The sequence below is a fragment of the Pan troglodytes genome, chromosome 9 (genome assembly GCF_028858775.2).
Source record: "Pan troglodytes isolate AG18354 chromosome 9, NHGRI_mPanTro3-v2.0_pri, whole genome shotgun sequence".
NCBI lineage: Eukaryota > Metazoa > Chordata > Mammalia > Primates > Hominidae > Pan > Pan troglodytes.
Genome location: NC_072407.2, coordinates 22,558,500 through 22,575,381, shown reverse-complemented (window position 1 = coordinate 22,575,381; position 16,882 = coordinate 22,558,500). Strand labels below are relative to the sequence as shown.

General features: G+C 41.4%; 1 protein-coding gene across 3 annotated transcripts in view; it reads left to right on the top strand.

Moving 5' to 3' along the window:
- Positions 1-858: 858 nt before the first annotated feature.
- The window catches only part of TSG101 (tumor susceptibility 101), a 58,443-nt gene continuing 42,419 nt past the window's right edge, over positions 859-16,882 (top strand). For 2 of the 3 annotated variants that reach the window (XR_010147507.1, XM_001173373.6), the window contains exons 1-4: positions 859-1,309; positions 8,481-8,565; positions 11,930-11,995; positions 13,252-13,415. Coding sequence is in view for 2 of the 3 variants with exons in the window: in XM_001173373.6 (XP_001173373.1) it covers positions 1,268-1,309; positions 8,481-8,565; positions 11,930-11,995; positions 13,252-13,415 (357 nt within the window). In the remaining variant the exon portion in view is untranslated. The remainder of the gene's footprint in view (positions 1,310-8,480; positions 8,566-11,929; positions 11,996-13,251; positions 13,416-16,882) is intronic. The other variant, XM_016920549.3, reaches the window with a different exon arrangement.

Here is a 16,882-nt window from a genome sequence, read left to right as displayed (position 1 = left end):
TGCAGTGAGCCGAGATGGTGCTACTGCACTCCAGCCTGGGCGATGGAGTGAGAGTGTCTCAAAAAAAAAAAAAAAAAAAAGGGAAAAAGAAAAAGAAAAACAATACCTATTAATAGCCTTTATTTGTGCGTGTTAGCAACAGTTTATAATGATGCTTCCACATGCTTTCAGTTAGGCCCTCCTTGTGAATGTGACCTTCACTTAGACGCCAACTTTGAAGGGAATCAATACTACGGCCTTGTTCTCATTAGGGCTGTACTAAAATAATTGAAACTGTCACACATCATCAAACTCAAAATTTTACAATACCTTGAATGACACTGTGCTTACAAAACTGACGGTGATGTGTAATGATGACTAATGTAAGTTACCATGAAGAATTTTTATGGGAAGTAAAAATTCAATTAAGATGGAAGTACCTACCCTTGCATTGTGCAAGGCAATGAAGATCTGAAGGAAGCCTGCCTTCAAGGGCTTGGATTTTGACAGCGGACAGGTACACAAGTACAGCACCAGGTAAAATACGGCCTGTATTATCATTTATGGGTGGATACAGAGGAGAAATTCTGACTTACGGAATGATTTCCTGGAGAAGAAATTACTATCTGGCTTCTTGTGAAACAAAGGCTCTACACTTTACCCTTGCCAACGTATAGTATGAAGGTCTTTAAAGCTTTAAAAAAAATCATTAATTAGAGGACCACTGGGCATCATCTAAGGCAAGTGTATGACTTTAGAGTCGGGAGAAACTTGCGCCTGAGCTAGAAATGCACTAGCCTACCATTATCACAAGAGCAAGTCAGTGACAGAACAGTTCTCTGACCGCCAGTGCAGTGCCCTCCCACTTGATGAATCAGTCATTAAGGCTCACTGGCAAGCCCTTCGTACTTCTTCCCTCTCCGGCACTAGCTTCCTTAAGTCGACTCTGTGAAATACCTGCTAATCTTATCCTGAACCAGAGTTTCGACCCTCGGAACAGTCTTGCCCACATCTTTGGGACCCGATTCGTCCTGCTGATTCCGGCACTCGAGGGGCGGGTTGGTTGGAACCCACCCCGCCAGGCCCCTCTCAATCCCACACCGTGTCCACCCTTGCCCGCAGGACGGCGGCCCGGAAGTGACGTAGTGGAAGCGGAAGTGGTGTGTTGGTGCCGACTTCCTGTTGTTTGAGGCCGGGTTGGGGGTGTGCGATTGTGTGGGACGGTCTGGGGCAGCCCAGCAGCGGCTGACCCTCTGCCTGCGGGGAAGGGAGTCGCCAGGCGGCCGTCATGGCGGTGTCGGAGAGCCAGCTCAAGAAAATGGTGTCCAAGGTGAGGCTGCGACGCGCTCGCCTCCCAGGGCGCGCCCACCGCTCCCTTCCGCGCCCTGTCGAGTCCGTCCCGGCCCAGCCAAGCAAGCTTCCCAGACGGGCCGGAAGCCCCGGTGCAGTCCTTAGCCACCTCCTCAGACCCCCGCCCCGAGGCGCCTGTCGCCTGGTGCGGGAATCCCCGTACGGGAGCTGGGAGGGTGGGGGGCGGCGACAGTCAACAAAGGCGTGGAGCGGAGGCTACCTGACACCTGCCGCCCACCCGCCCTCCTCTCTTCCACAGAGTTTGGAGCTGTCTATGGGGCAGTGTAGTTTTTCGTTTGTTTTTATAAACACAAACAAGGGATCATACTTAGTTGTAGATCTGAGGCAATCCTCTACTCCTGTCCCAATCTAGGGATCCTCCAGCCTTAGCCTTTCTTTTGCCGACCCGCAGAGAGTGTGGCCTTTTCAGTTTTGTATTCTCCAGAAAAGAAGCGAAAATACCAGTCCCTTACTGCCCCAGGTGAAATACATACCATTACCATTTCAGGGATTTTCTAAGAGTAACTACTTTTAAGTGTATGCTTCTTATAACGCGTATTTATTTGCTTTGAGCTTAATTTATGATCTTCACGGCTCAAGACTAGTGTTTTTTTTTCAATTTTTAAAAAAGCAGTTAAGCATTTTGTATTTTAAAGCCATGATTTATTTATATAATTACTTCAAACGTGGCACCTCACACCAGAGTGGAATGGCTTTTGTTATGTTTTGTTGTAATTTTCCAAAACTATGTAAAATGATTGAGAGTTGAGTCTTGACCAGTTCAACGTGTTAGCTTGGGATAGTTTTGTCAAAGCAAGAATGGTAGCAATCAGCGGTTTAAGCGGTTTCAATTTTTAATAAAACACACTATTATGTGTAAAACTTTTTTAAAAACACTTTTTCCAGTTAAATCGCCCCCATAGTTCTTGATTGAAGACCAAATAACCTCTAAGGAGAAAATGACAGTTTTCAAAATAAAGCATATATTGGTTGTGTAATCGTATATTTTAGGCTTCTTGGTTTTGTTTTGATAAACTAGTTATCCTTAGTTATAGAAGACATATGGGAAGCCATAGAAGATTGTGACCCAGGTAAAGATCCATGTTGTAACTTTTATATATCACTTTTTGAAAAAAACGGTATATTGTTTTACATAGTATGTAACTGAAGAGTATCTGTTCCATGACTTTTTTTTTTTAAAGAGTCTTGCTCTGTCACCCAGGCTGGGGTGCAGTGGCGCGATCTTGGCTCACTGCAATCTCCGCCTCCCAGGTTCAAGCGATTCTCCTGCCTTAGCCTCCCAAGTAGCTGGGGATTACAGGTGCCCACCACTTCACACAGCTGATTGTTGTATTTTTAGTAGAGACGGGATTTCACCACGTTGGCCAGGCTGGTCTTAAACTCCAGACCTCAGTGATCCACCCGCTTTGGCTTCCCAAAATGATGGGAATACAGGCGTGAGCCACCACACCTGGCCTCCATGACATTTTTGATCTTTAAATTGATAGCATAGTCATTAAGATTTAGTCCTTGGGCTGGGCGCAGTGGCTTTCGCCTGTAATCCTAGCACTTTGGGAGGCCAAGGCGGGTGGATCACCTGAGGTCACAAGTTCAAGACCAGCCTGATCAACATGGTGAAACCCCGTCTCTTCTAAAATACAAAAATTAGCCGGGCATGATGGCGGGTGCCTGTAATCCCAGCCTACTCGGGAGGCTGAGATGGGAGAATCGCTTGAACCTGGGAGACGGTGGTTGCAGTGAGTCGAGATCAGGCCACTGCACTCCAGCCTGGGTGGCTGAGCAAGACTCCATCTAAAAAAAAAAAAAAAAAAAGATTTATTCCGTAATGTATGTATATTCATATAAAGAGCAAGAATATTCAAATATTAGCTTATTTTTTATACCCTAATTAAGTTTCCTAAGCTTCCCTAGAGAAACCTGCCATCAAAGACAAAGGCAAGGCATGTTCAGAAGATATTTTATACCTCTACCTGCCTTCCCCTCCACCCAACCTGTGATTACTTTAGAAACAAAAACAGAGGTAGGGAAGAGGTGGGAGAGGGCATCCTACCTGCCTTTTGGTCCTTGGCTCGATATCTGGAAAATTGAGACTCCTGTATGTGATTATGACGATTCTGAGCATCAGCATCAGTACTGTCCAACCTATGAATTTTAGACAGGTAAGAATAGGAAGTAAAGTAATAGAAGCAGTTGTGGGGCTCCTTCCTCCTAAAGAAGGGCTTCAAATGTTTTCCTTTCAGCTGGTGTGGTCTGATGTAAGAATTGTTAGCCAGGACCCTGAACACATAGCTAGGGTGAAGGTCATTATTGTTTTCTCTTTATCTGATTGTAGGCTCTCCACACACATCATGGTACTCTGGCCACCTGCCTTATGTTTTATGTGTATATTATAAAAGGTCTTTTTTTCCCTTGAGCATTGTCTTAGCTCCCAACTTCAACATAACTTTCAACACCTTTCTCTGTTATTTTTGCAATTAACAGATATATTTATACCAGATTAGTCCTCCTCCTTTTACAGAAACAACTTCCCACTTTAGATGTTTCATACATACAGCCACTTATATTTTTACATAGTTTATCTACAGCATTTCTAGAGGCACAGTCACTGCTAAATGAGTAGAAGAAAACTGTGGGCCTGGTGTGGTGGCTCATGCCTGTAATCCCAATACTTTGGGAGGTAGAGATGGGAGAATCCACTTGAGGCCAGGAGTTCAGGATCAGCCTGGGCAACATAGCTAGACTCTGTCTCTACAGAAAATTTAAAAATCAGCCAGACTTCGTGGCATGCACCTGTAGTCCTAGCTACTTGAGAAGCAGAAGCAGGAGGATCACTTAAGCCCAGGAGTTCAAGGTTACAGTGAGCTATGACAGAGAACCTGTCTCAAAAAGTAAAAAATAAACATTTTAAACTATAACAAAATTGGCCAGGTGCAATGGCTCATGCCTGTAAATCTCAGCACTTTGGGAGGCTGAGGTGGGCGGATCACTTGAGGTCAGGAGTTTTGGACCAGACTTGCCAAGATGGTGAAACCCCATCTCTACTAAAAATACAAAATTAGCCAGACAAGGTGGCGCACGCCTGTAATCCCAGCTACTCGGGAAGCTGAGAAAGGAGAATTGCCTGAACCTGGGAGGCAGAGGTTGCAGTGAGCTGAGATCACGCCACTGCACTCCAGCCTAGGTGACAGAGCGAGAATCCATCTCAAAAACAAATAAATAAATAAAAATAATAAAATAAAGATTGATATGTCCCTCACTGTTTTAGGTTCTAGGGATGCAACAGTGAACAATCAGACAAAGAAACTGTGCTTCTGGAATTTAAATTCTTATAGAAGGCAATAAACAACTCAATAAATACATCAAGAAGTACGTTGGAAAGTGATAAGTGCTTTAGAGAAAATAAAGCAGGAAAGAGAAATGGGGAATGCTAGGGTGTGGAAATGGGATGAGTCACCGTTTTATATCTGATAGTAAAGAGGTCTTTCTGAAAAAATCTACTTGAGCTCACCTGAGAGAGGTAAAGAAACTGTGTGCTTGACATGGGGCTCACACCTGAAATCCAAACATTTTGGGAGGCGGAAGCTAGAGGATCACATTGAGGCCAGGAGTTCCAGACCAGCCTGGGCAACATAGCATGACCTTGTCTCTTCTCTACTAAAAATATAAAAAAATTAGCCAGGCGTGGTGCATACCTCTAATCCCAGCTAGTTGGGAGGCTGAGATGGGAGGATCACTTGAGCCCAGGAGTTTGAGGTTGCAGTGAGCTGTGATCACACCACTGTACTCCAGCTTGGGTGACAGAGCAAGATCCTGTCAAGAAAAAAACAAACCTGGAACAATCTGGGGTAAGAACATTTCAGAAGGAAGGAAAAACAAATGCAAAGGCTCATAGACAGAAGTTTGTCATGCATGATAGAGGAACAACAAAGGAGGGTATGGTGGCTAGACTGGAGTGAGCAAGGGAGGAAAGTGGTGGTATGGGTCTAGACAGCATCAATGGTATGGGAGGTTTGGAGGGCCTTGCAGGCCATTGTAAGGACCTTGGCATTTACTTGGAGTATGATGGAAAGCCGTTGCTGTGTTTCAGCTGTTAGCAATATTACTCTAGATGCTATGCTGAGACTAGACTGTAGGGGGTTAACGATGGAGGCAGAGACACATAAGGAGGCTGTTGCAGTAATCTAGGTGAGAGGTGCTGGTGGCTTAGACCAGGACTGTAGCTGTGGAGATTCCGGATGTATTTTGAAGGCAAAGCTAACAGGGTATTTTGACAGATTTGCTGTGGATGTGAAGAAAAGAGAGGGCATCAAAGATAATGTCATGGTTTTTGGCCTGAGCACCTGGAAGGATATGTATGTATACACATATGGAAGACACTGGAGAAGTAAATTTGGGGGGAAGATGAGTAGTTCAGTTTTGGTCATGTTCAATTTGACATTCATTAGTTATCCAAGGGGAAATGTCAAATTGGTAATTGTATATATGTTTTCTGGAGTTCAGAGAAGAGGTTAAGATTGGAAAATTTTAATTTAAGGGTTTCAACATATAAATTAATTTTCAACCATGAGGGAGATCAAAGGAATGAGTTTAGATAAAGAAGAAGACCAAGGACTTAGCCTGCGCTCAATAATAATTGGTTAGGATAAGAGAACAAACCAGCAAAGAGACTGAGAAGGCACAGGCACAGAGTGCAGGAGAACAGTTGATGTCCTGGAAATCAAATGAAGAACATGTTTTAAGAGAAAGGGAGCTGGGCATGATGGCTCATGCCTGTAATCCCAACACTTTGGGAGGCTGAGGTGGACAGATTGCTTGAGTCTAGAAATTCAAGACTAGCCTGGGCAACATGCTAAAATCCAGCTCTATCAAAAATATACAAAAATTAGCCAAACATTGTGGCGCATACCTGTAGTCCCAGCTACTTGGGAGGCTGAGATGGGAGGATTGCTTGAGCCTGGGAGGTGGAGGTTGCAGTGAACTGAGATCACACCACCGCACTCCAGCCTGGGTGACAGCCACACGCTGTCTCAAAAAAAAAAAAAAAAAAAAAAAAAAAAGGAAGGGGCCAGGTGCAGTGGTTCATACCTGTAATACCAACACTTTGGAAGGCTGAGTTGAGAGGATCACTTCCAGGAGTTTGAGACCAGCTTGGGCAACATAGTGAGATCCTGTCTCTATGAAAAATTTAAAAATTATCCAGGTGTGATGGTGCATGCCTATAGTCCCAGCTACTTGGGAGGCTGTGGTGGGAGTATCACTTGAGTCCAGGAGGTTGAGGCTGAAGTGAGCCATGATCATACCACTGCACTGTAGCCTGAGCGACAGAGTGAGACCCTATCTCAAAAAAAAAAAAAAAAAAAGAAAGGAATCAGTTTGGTCAAATATTGCTGAATCAGCTTGGTCAAATACTGCTGACAGGTGAAGTAAGACAAAGGTAGAATTGGTCATTACATATCATGTGGCAGTTATTGGTGACCTTAATGAACAATTTCAGTGAAATGCTGAGTGTAGAAGCCTAATTGGAGTGGATTTGAAGAGACCAGGTCTCTAGACGTTGAGCATCAGTGGTTGCTGATATCACAGAGATACTCAGATATATTGTGCTCCATGATGAAAAAACGTTATCCTCTATGAAGTGATCTTACCAGAGAAGAGGAAAAAAATATAAAAGCAAATTTTTTTTTTTTTTTTTTTTCCGAGACGGAGTCTAGCTCTGTCACCCAGGCTGGAGTGCAAGGGCACGATCTCGGCTCACTGCAACCTCTGCCTCCTGGGTTCAAGCGATTCTCCTGCCTCAGCCTCCTGAGTAGCTGGGATTATAGGTGCGCACCACCACGCCCACGCCCAGATAATTTTTGTATTTTTAGTAGAGATGGGGTTTCACTGTGTTGGCCAGGCTGGTCTCGAACTCCTGACCTCGTGATCCGTCTGCCTCGGCCTCCCAAAATGCTAGGATTACAAGTGTAAGCCACCACGCCTGGCCGGAAATTTTGTAATCATGAAAATAACCTCTAGATCCAACTAACTCACAGAAACATATATCTATGAAACTATACTAAAGGGATACAATTAACACATTCCAAACTGTGAGAGCCTCTGTAGGACAAGTGAACAAATTTCTTTAAGAAATAAATTCGAAGGAGCAAAAAAGAGATGTGCCCATCAGTTAAGTATTTTTCAGCTGAACAGTAGGTGAATAAAATGTTCAGTAAGAAGTGGGCCATACGTGCCTGTAAATCCCAACACTTTGGGAGCCTGAGGCAGGAGGATTGCTTGAGGTCAGGAGTTGGAGACCAGCCTGGGCAACATAGCAAGACCCTGTCTTTACAAAAATAAAAATAAATTAGCTGGGCATGGTGGCACATGCCTGTAGTTCTGTATACTTGGGAGGCTGAGGCAGCAGAATCACTTGAGCCCAGGAGTTCGAGGTTACAGTGAGCTGTGATTGTGCCACTCTACTTCATCCTGGGCGACAGAGCGAGACCCTGTCTCCAAAATAAATAAAAGGAGTGAAATACAGATAAATGCTACAACGTGGATAATCTCAAAAACATGCTAAGTGAAATAATTTAGTCATGAAAGATCACATTGTATGAATAAGCAAATCTGTAGAGACAAAGTAAATTCGTGGTTGTCTAGGATGAAGGCTGGGGGCAAGTAGAATGGGGGGTGATTGCTAAAGGGTATGGATTTCTTTTTAGGGATGGTGAAAATGTTCTGAAGTTGATTATGGTGGTGGTTACACAACTCCAAATGTACTAAAAACCATTGAACTGTACTCTTTAAATGTGTGAATTATATGGTATGTGAATTATATCTTTAAAAAGCTATTAATGGTGAGTTAAATAATATAAATTATTGAGACATTTTAACCAATGCAATGTGTGGACTTTATTTGGATCCTGATTCAAACTGAGAACATAAAAAACATGACTTGAGACTATAGATATTTACTGATGTTAAGAAAATAGTGATTATTTTAGTGTGATAATAGTATTATGGGTTTTTTAGGTTCTTTCAGGCTTTCATTAATGTTAACAATTAGTGGAAGAGATTTTAAGAAAATTCATCCAGCTGTAAAATATATGCATTGGTTTTAAACTAAATTCTTATGCGATTTTGCTTTTCAGTACAAATACAGAGACCTAACTGTACGTGAAACTGTCAATGTTATTACTCTATACAAAGATCTCAAACCTGTTTTGGATTCATATGGTGAGTTTATGCAGTAAAAATAGCAATTTCTATACTTTGAGTTTACTCTCTTTGTTAATGATTGTAATTTTTTCCATTTGAGGTTTGTGGATTTTTCAATTGTGGGATTGCACCACCGCCTAATAAAACTGTTGGAGGGTAGCAAATTAGAAGATTTAATAAAAACATTTCATATTTCTTTAGTTTTAGTTTTTTATGTTAAAAAAAAATACTGTACCTGGATGTGGTGGCTCATTTCTGTAATCCCAGCACTTTGGGAGGCTGAGGTGGGTGGACCACTGAGCCCAGGAGGTTGAGACCAGCCTGGGCAATATGGTGAAACCTCGTCTCAACAAAAAAATACTTAAAGTTGGCCTGGTGCTCCTGTAGTCCCAGCTACCCAGGAGGCTGAGGTGGAAGGATTGCTTGAGTCCAGGAGGCAGTCCAGGAGGCAGAGGTTGCAGTGAGCCGAGATCGGGCCACTGCACTCCAGCCTGGGCAACAGAGCAAGACCCTGTCTCAAAAAAATAAAAAACAAAACCTCTAACATAGAACTATGCAAATTTAAACCTAGGAGGGGATGTTAAAGATAATTTAGTCCATTTCCCAAAGTGTTGTCTGTAGACCCTTAGTTATGCTGGGAACAGGGGTAGAGGCAGAATTCTATAGTTAAGCTTGAGCAACTTATGGATTAAACAAAATTGAGTTTCACTGCATGAAGATTTATCAGAGCCTTTAGTATGCTAATGTGTTGTGTATCACCGAGACGAGCAAGAATATATTGTATAATACATCCTAAAGTTATTTAACTGCTGAACCTCCCTGCCCCCATAGTGTCTCTTTATATTTTCAGGAACACATTTTGCAAAACTATACTCTGGACTGTCCCTTTCATTTTATAGATGAGGAAAATGTTATTTAATGTGGTCTTTAATTCTGTAGAGTAGGTAAGCATAACAGTTTGTCTCTACTTTCTATTGAGACAAAGTTGTAAGGCAAGACAACGCTTGGAGTTTTCCTTATTTTAAAATAGTCTTTTCTGTCCCTACCAAATCCTAACATAATTTCTTCAACCCTGTCTCCTTGAAAATAATATGCCAGGGCCGAGGGAAAACCCATGCTGCTTCTTGTCCATTGTGAGACCCTTAGCTCTGAAGGCAAGGAACTGAATTTTGTAGCTGAGAGTTTCTAAATTTCATTTGCTTCCAAGGCTTTGAAAACATTAGGAAACTGGTGAAGAGAGGTGGGAAGCAACAGAGGGGCAATCAGTTCTGCATTTCCTGAACAATAAAGACATGAACCCAAAGTCCTCTTCCAAACCTAGGACACGATTCCTTCTCATCTCAGCCTACCTTATTTCTGTCTGCATACTATATGTACAATGGTATTTTGAACTACAAAGGCCTCACATTACCAAAATTAAAGTTAGTTTTTAAATGGCTTCAGTGGGGAGAAAAATGGTTGGAGCTAGAATTTTATAGTTTTTACTGCATATAAAAGAATAAATACATTTATCAAAACTGACAAAGACTCCATTATAAAGTCTTGTATAGTTTCATGTGGCTGGACTAAGTGTAAATCATTGTTAACAAATACTTTTAGAGTAAACAAAGCCCCAAATTTATATAAGGTGGTTTTCTTTTTTAAAATGCACAAAATCAGAATACATTGCAGTATAGCTTACATTCGTCAACAGTAAGTAAAAGAACAAAGGTCAAGAATGTACAGTCATGCATTTTGTAGTGATAGAGATATGGTCTGAGAAATACATTATTCGGCGATTTCATCGAGTGTACTTAGACAAACCTAGATGGTATATCCTACTACACACCTAGGTTATATGGCATAGCCTGTTGCTCCTAGGCTACAACCTATACCAGATGTTACTGTACTGCATACCATAGGCAGTTGTAACACAATGGTATTTATGTATCTAACCGTAGAAAAGTTACAGTAAAAATACAGTATTATAATCTTATGGGACCAGTGTTCTTATATGCAGTCCATTGTAGACCCAAACATTACACAGTAGATGGCTATAGTTCTATGTTTTTGTACTGCACATTACAACCTTTCCCCTATGGGTATAGTGTTAATTCCAAATTATTGTTAGAAATAATAGCTATCCAATACAAACTATGTGCCATATTAATTATAGACATAAATTATAGATAGAAAAATGTGTGTGGTATGAGAAATACAGATTGAAAGAAATTGTTTATATTTGGCTATGAACTTTTCTTTTTTTCATTTTAATACTGGCTAAGGAGGCTGAGGCCAGGAGACCATTTGAGTCCGGGAGTTCAAGTCCAGCCCGGACAACTTAGACCCCATTTCTAAAAAAAAAAAAAGCTGGGCATGGTAGTGCATGCCTGTAGTCCCAGCTACACGGAAGGCTGAGGTGGGAGGATTGCTTGAGCCTAGAGTTTGAGGATAGCCTGCACAACATAGCAAGACCCTGTCTCCAAAAAACAATAATAAATAAATAACTGTGAGCGACTAGGGATAAATGTCTGCAGATCTCTAAAATAGAAAGACAGTAGGTTAACATTTAGTATGGTATTGTTTGATAGTGTTTTTTTGTTTGTTTGTTTGTTTGTTTGTTTGCAGTGGAGTTTTGCTCTTGTTGCCCAGACTAAAGTGCAATGGGCACAGTCTCGGCTCACTGCAACCTCTGCCTCCCGGGTTCAAGCAATTCTCCTGCCTCAGCCTTCCGAGTAGCTGGGATTACAGGCATGTGCCACCACGCACGGCTAATTTTATATTTTTAGTAGAGATGGGGTTTCTCCATGTTGGTCAGGCTAGTCTCAAACTCCTGACCTCAGGTGATCCGCCTGCCTCGGCCTCCCAAAGTGCTGGGATTACAGGCGCGAACCACCACGCCTGGCCGATAGTGATTTTTAAATAGTTTTAAAAGTGACTCACACCTGTAATCCCAGCACTTTGGGAGGCCAAGGCAGGTGGATAACGAGGTTAGGAGTTCGAGACCAGCCTGGCCAACATGGTGAAGCCCCATCTCTACTAAAGATACAAAAAATTAGTCAGGTGTGGTGGCGTGTGCCTGTAATCCCAACTACTCGGGATGCTGAGGCAGGAGAATCGCTTGAACCCAGGAGGCGGAGGTTGCAGTGAGCCAAAATCGCGCCATTGCACTCCATCCTGGGCAACAGGATGAGACTCTGAAAAAAAAAAACAAAAAAGAGCTCATCAATGACATTGAGTGAATCAACAAAGAATTGTTAGTTATTGGACAGGATGGATGATACATTGACAGGTCAGCCCCTTTCAAGGATAAAAATGAATTTTAACCAGTCTTTCTGAAAGAATAACTTACGGGAGTATCTTAAAAAATGCTCATGATTAAATCATTGTTCTTTCCTTTCAGTTTTTAACGATGGCAGTTCCAGGGAACTAATGAACCTCACTGGAACAATCCCTGTGCCTTATAGAGGTAAATGTCTTATTAGGTTTCCAGCATAGATGCATTTTGAATACATAATAAATATGTTGCCAAAGAGTTATAACCAAATTAAACCTACTTTCTCAGGGCTTTGATACTGATACAGATTTTAACTTCTATTCAAATTGAAGTTCATTTGGCAGTAACACCTAACATTTTCAGCTTTCTTAAAACTTCCTTACCAAGATATATGAACAAATAAGTGCCTAAGTTCACCAGAGGAGTTTAATGTTTCACTGAATCAAATAATTGTAGAACTAGAAATGGATCTTACTTGCCTCCTAATTCAGCCTCCCACACCATTCAAACTTTCCTGACAATGGGAAGCTAAGATATAGGCTTCAAAGTCAGGACAGAGTTATGTTTGAGTTCTTGCTCTATAATCTTAGCAGTTTTGTTACATGTTATAGATGGATATCTTTGACATTTGGATAATAGTACCTAACTTGGGGGAAGTGAGCATTTATTAGATAATGAATGTAAAGGACGTGGCACAGAGCCTGGAATATAATAAGCAGACAGTTAAAAGTAGCTGTTATTTATGGTTGTGATGTTGGTGATAATGCTAATGATAGATAATTGATCTCTGTTAGCCTGTCTTTCACCCTCTGCTGAAATATTTAGTGGTGAGGAAGCATTTAGCTTAATGAGAGACCATTTTGTTTTTGGACAGCTCTGTTTGTTAATTATTCCTTGTAACTAGCTAAGACCTATGTCCTTTACCCATTGATTTCACATAGTACCTGCTATTCATAAGGCAATAAGGATAGGAGCTGTGGCTACAAAGATGAATAAAGGATGTACCTCTTCTGGAAGAACTCCACTAATAGGGGAAACAAAGGGAACAGATAGATACTTACACTATTCTGTAACTGCTATAGAATTATAAAATGAAAAAGTGCTATGAGATTACAGAGGAGAACAAGGCCACATGGGAAGATCACAGAGGAAGTGACATTTGAGCCACTACTAATAAGTCAACCATTCATAATAAACAGAGGGAAAAAACAGTTAATTGAGTATCAGCATTGTATAAAGCAAGTATAAGTTTAGGGAAGACTGAGTAAAATTTAAGATTACTGACTTTGCTATTGCCCTCAGGAAATAAATTCTGCTGGGGGAAATAGGAATGGGGGGATGCGGATATATGTATAAATTGTATCTAAACTAAACCTCTGTTCCTTTAACCATTCTTCAATTTAAAAATAATAAAAATAGAGTAACTGAAGTTTCTATTTCTTTTTCAGGTAATACATATAATATTCCAATATGCCTATGGCTACTGGACACATACCCATATAATCCCCCTATCTGTTTTGTTAAGCCTACTAGTTCAATGACTATTAAAACAGGAAAGCATGTTGATGCAAATGGGAAGATATATCTTCCTTATCTACATGAATGGAAACACGTAAGTATTGATAGTGTTCTGTGAATTAGTTATGTTTTATATATTTTGCTCACTAGCATCTGCTTTCTTTTAGCACTCAAGGAGGATTCGAGGTAGGATAGATAAGTTCAGATAATGGACTAATCACTGAGTTGAGGGTAAATTAGAAAAGGCTGACTAAAAGAAATGGGTTTCTGTAGAGCTTTGTAATTTTCAGAATACTTATGTTCAATATTTTGTTGGCTTTAGTTGAACCTTTTAAAATAGGCAGCATTCACATAGTGGGAAGTGCATTTTAAAAAATAGTATCCTGGTGAGGTAGTTATGGAATTCAAATCTGATTACTCAAAGCATTTCTGTCAAGAATAATAGTAGGGAACTTCTGTTTATGTGTCTGATAGTGTAACTGTGACAGATTAATGTTCCTATGAAAAATAACTAGAAAAGCAAGAGAAAATACAAACAACACCTGTTGGAAGGCTTTGGAAAGCTGTTTAGGCAATCAAGACATATATGGCCAAGATTCTGTAGAGAAGAAAACAGCAAAGAGATGAGGTAGTTCTGCCAATAACTTTTCCCCCAGGGTACTTACTGATTCCTTTTTTTTTTTTGGAGACAGAGTTTTACTCTGTTGCCCAGGCTGGAGGGCAGTGGCACAATCTCAGCTCACTTACAACCTCCACCTCCCAGGTTCAAGCAATTCAGCTTGGTAGACTCAACCTACTGAGTAGATGGGATTACAGGCGCCCACCACCAAATATAAAAGTTTTGTATTTTAGTATTTAGTAGAGGTGGGGTTTCACCATGTTGGTGAGGCTGTTCTCGAACTCCTGACCTCAAGTGATCCACCCATCTCGGCCTTCTAAAGTGCTGGGATTACAGGCGTAAGCCACCATGCCCGGCCTACTTACTGATTCTTGATGAAGGATGAAGGGCTGAGAATCTGGGCAAAGGGCCTTAGCTAAGAGGCAGAGAAACCTGCAGAGTCTCTAGCAGTCTCAGAGGGCTGAAAAGACAAAAGTTGCTGTTCTGTCTACCAAAGTAACTAGGACTTTTAGATCCAAGATTTGGGAGAAAAGCCATAAAGAAGTGAGTAGCTCTGGGGATGGTGGCTCATGGCTGTGATCCCAGGACTTTGGAAAGCTGAGGCAGGAGGATTGCTTGAGCTCAGGAGTTTGAGACCAGCCTGGGCAACATAGTGAGAACCCCATCTCTATAAAAAAATATTTTAAAAAAACCTTGGCATGGTGGTGTGTGCCTGTGACCCCAGCTACTCAGGAGGGTGAGGTGAAAGGATCACTTGAGCCTGGGAATTCGAGGCTGCAGTGAGCCATGATTGCATCACTGTCCTCCAGCCTGGACAACAGAGCAAGATCTGTCTCCAAAAAAAGAAAAGAAAAGATGAGATACTCTGAATTTTCCCACCTTAAGAGATATGTTGAATTCCTGAGCTTCAAAGATAAGATGCTAAAAAAAAAACTAAGCAGAACGCCTCTGAAAATCAGCCAAGTTTTCAGCAGTCTTAGGTTGAGGAGGCAATTGGAGTTCAGTACCTTATCAAGAAGGGGAACAAGTAAACATCCTAGGCTGTTAGTTGGCACCACTGGAAGAACACATCTTAGGAGGGAGAACTTAGAGGTAGAATGAGCCTTATAAAAATCTGTCCTTGAGGCTGGGTGGGGTGGCTCACACCTGTAGTCTCAGCACTTTGGGAGGCTGAGGCGGGAGGATCACTTGAGGCCAGAAGTTTGAGACGAGCCTGGCCAACATGGTGAAATCCCATTTCTACTAAAAATATAAAAATTAGCCGGGCATGATGGCACATGTCTATAATCCCAGCTACTCCGGAGGCTGAGGCAGGAGAATCGCTTGAACCTGGGAGGCGGAGGTTGCAGTGAGCCGAGATCGCACCACTGCACTCCAGCCTGGGTGGCAGAGTGAGTGAGACTGTCTCAAAAAAAAAAAAAAAAAATCTGTCCTTCAATCAGCTCAGTCCCTGATCCTGACTGTCTGCCTGCCACAGGATAGGGTGAACCCTTGCTGGAAGAAGATAATATATAGACTCTCTATAATTTTTCACAATGTCTAGCATACAATTTATATTTATCAAGTACACCAAGAAAGAGAACCAAGAGGAAAAAAAGACAATAGAAACGGGACATCCCTCCACTCCACCCCTACAAACACACAGGTAACTTGGTTATCAGACACAGACTTAAAAATGGTTGTGATCAGTGCATTCAAGAAAATAGAGGACAAGATGGTAAATTTTATTTAAAAAAACTAACTGGAAATCTTAGAACTGAAAAATAGAATAATAGAGATTAAGAACTCAGTAGATGGGTTTAGTAGCAGATTGGACTCAGTAGAATAGAGACTGCCTCAACCTCCTGAGTAGCTGGGATTACAGGTGCCAACCACCACACCTGGCTAATTTTTGTATTTTTTAGTAGAGATGGGGTTTTGCTACATTGGCCAGTCTGGTCTCGAACTCTTGACTTCAGGTGATCCGTCCGCCTCAGCCTCCCAAAGTGCTGGGATTACAGGCGTGAGCCATTGTGCCTCGCCTCAGTTTGAATTCTTAACCTGTTGCTTTATATTAGGCCTGGAAGTAGATATTAACATAGATATTAATTTTTTTCTTCAAAGAATTTAGTGTAAAAGGAATGGTATGATAATTAAAACTTACCTTGACAAAACTGTAAGAATGTATGAATGAAGAATTGATTCATACTACAACATTAATGAATTCTGAAAACATTATGCCAAGTGAAAGAAGCCAAGCACAAAAGGCCATATATTGTATGATTTCATTTATATGAAACATTTAGGAAAGCAAATCCATAGAGATGGAAAGTAGATTAGTGGTTGCTAAAGGGCTGTGGGGAAAGGGAAACGGGAAGTGACTACTAATGAGTACAGGGTTTCTTTTTCGGATGATGAAAATATTCTGGAATCAGATGGTGGTAATGGTTGCATAGCTTCGTGAAATAATAAAAGCCACTGAAATGTATACTTTAAAAGGAGAAAGTTTATGGGATGTGAATTATATTTCACCTACATGCATGAGGCTTACATGAGGCTATGATTTAGTTAAGGAATTTTGTTGGGCCGAAAAATTGAGAAAGCGTGTGGTCTCAGTGGCCATCCCCACACACGCCAGCCACAGTATCTGTGAGTGTTGCACAGATACTGTGCTTATAACACCCCAAGTCTCAGTATATAAATTTACAGGCAAACACAAGAAAAATATTGGAAAAGTAGATATCAGCAAGTTTTCACAGAAAGCTTTGAGAAATGTTATTAATTGTCATCTTCCATGAGTTAGGTCAAAATTGAACAAATGAGGTGAGTTTGGTTCTTTGGAAAAGGTGAAAACTGCCACTGAACTCTTCTCTCAGGAGTATTAAAAGAAGTGCCAATCCTAATCCTGTAATCCTGACTACTTGGGAGACTGAGGCAGGAAGATTGTTGAGTTCAAGTCTGAG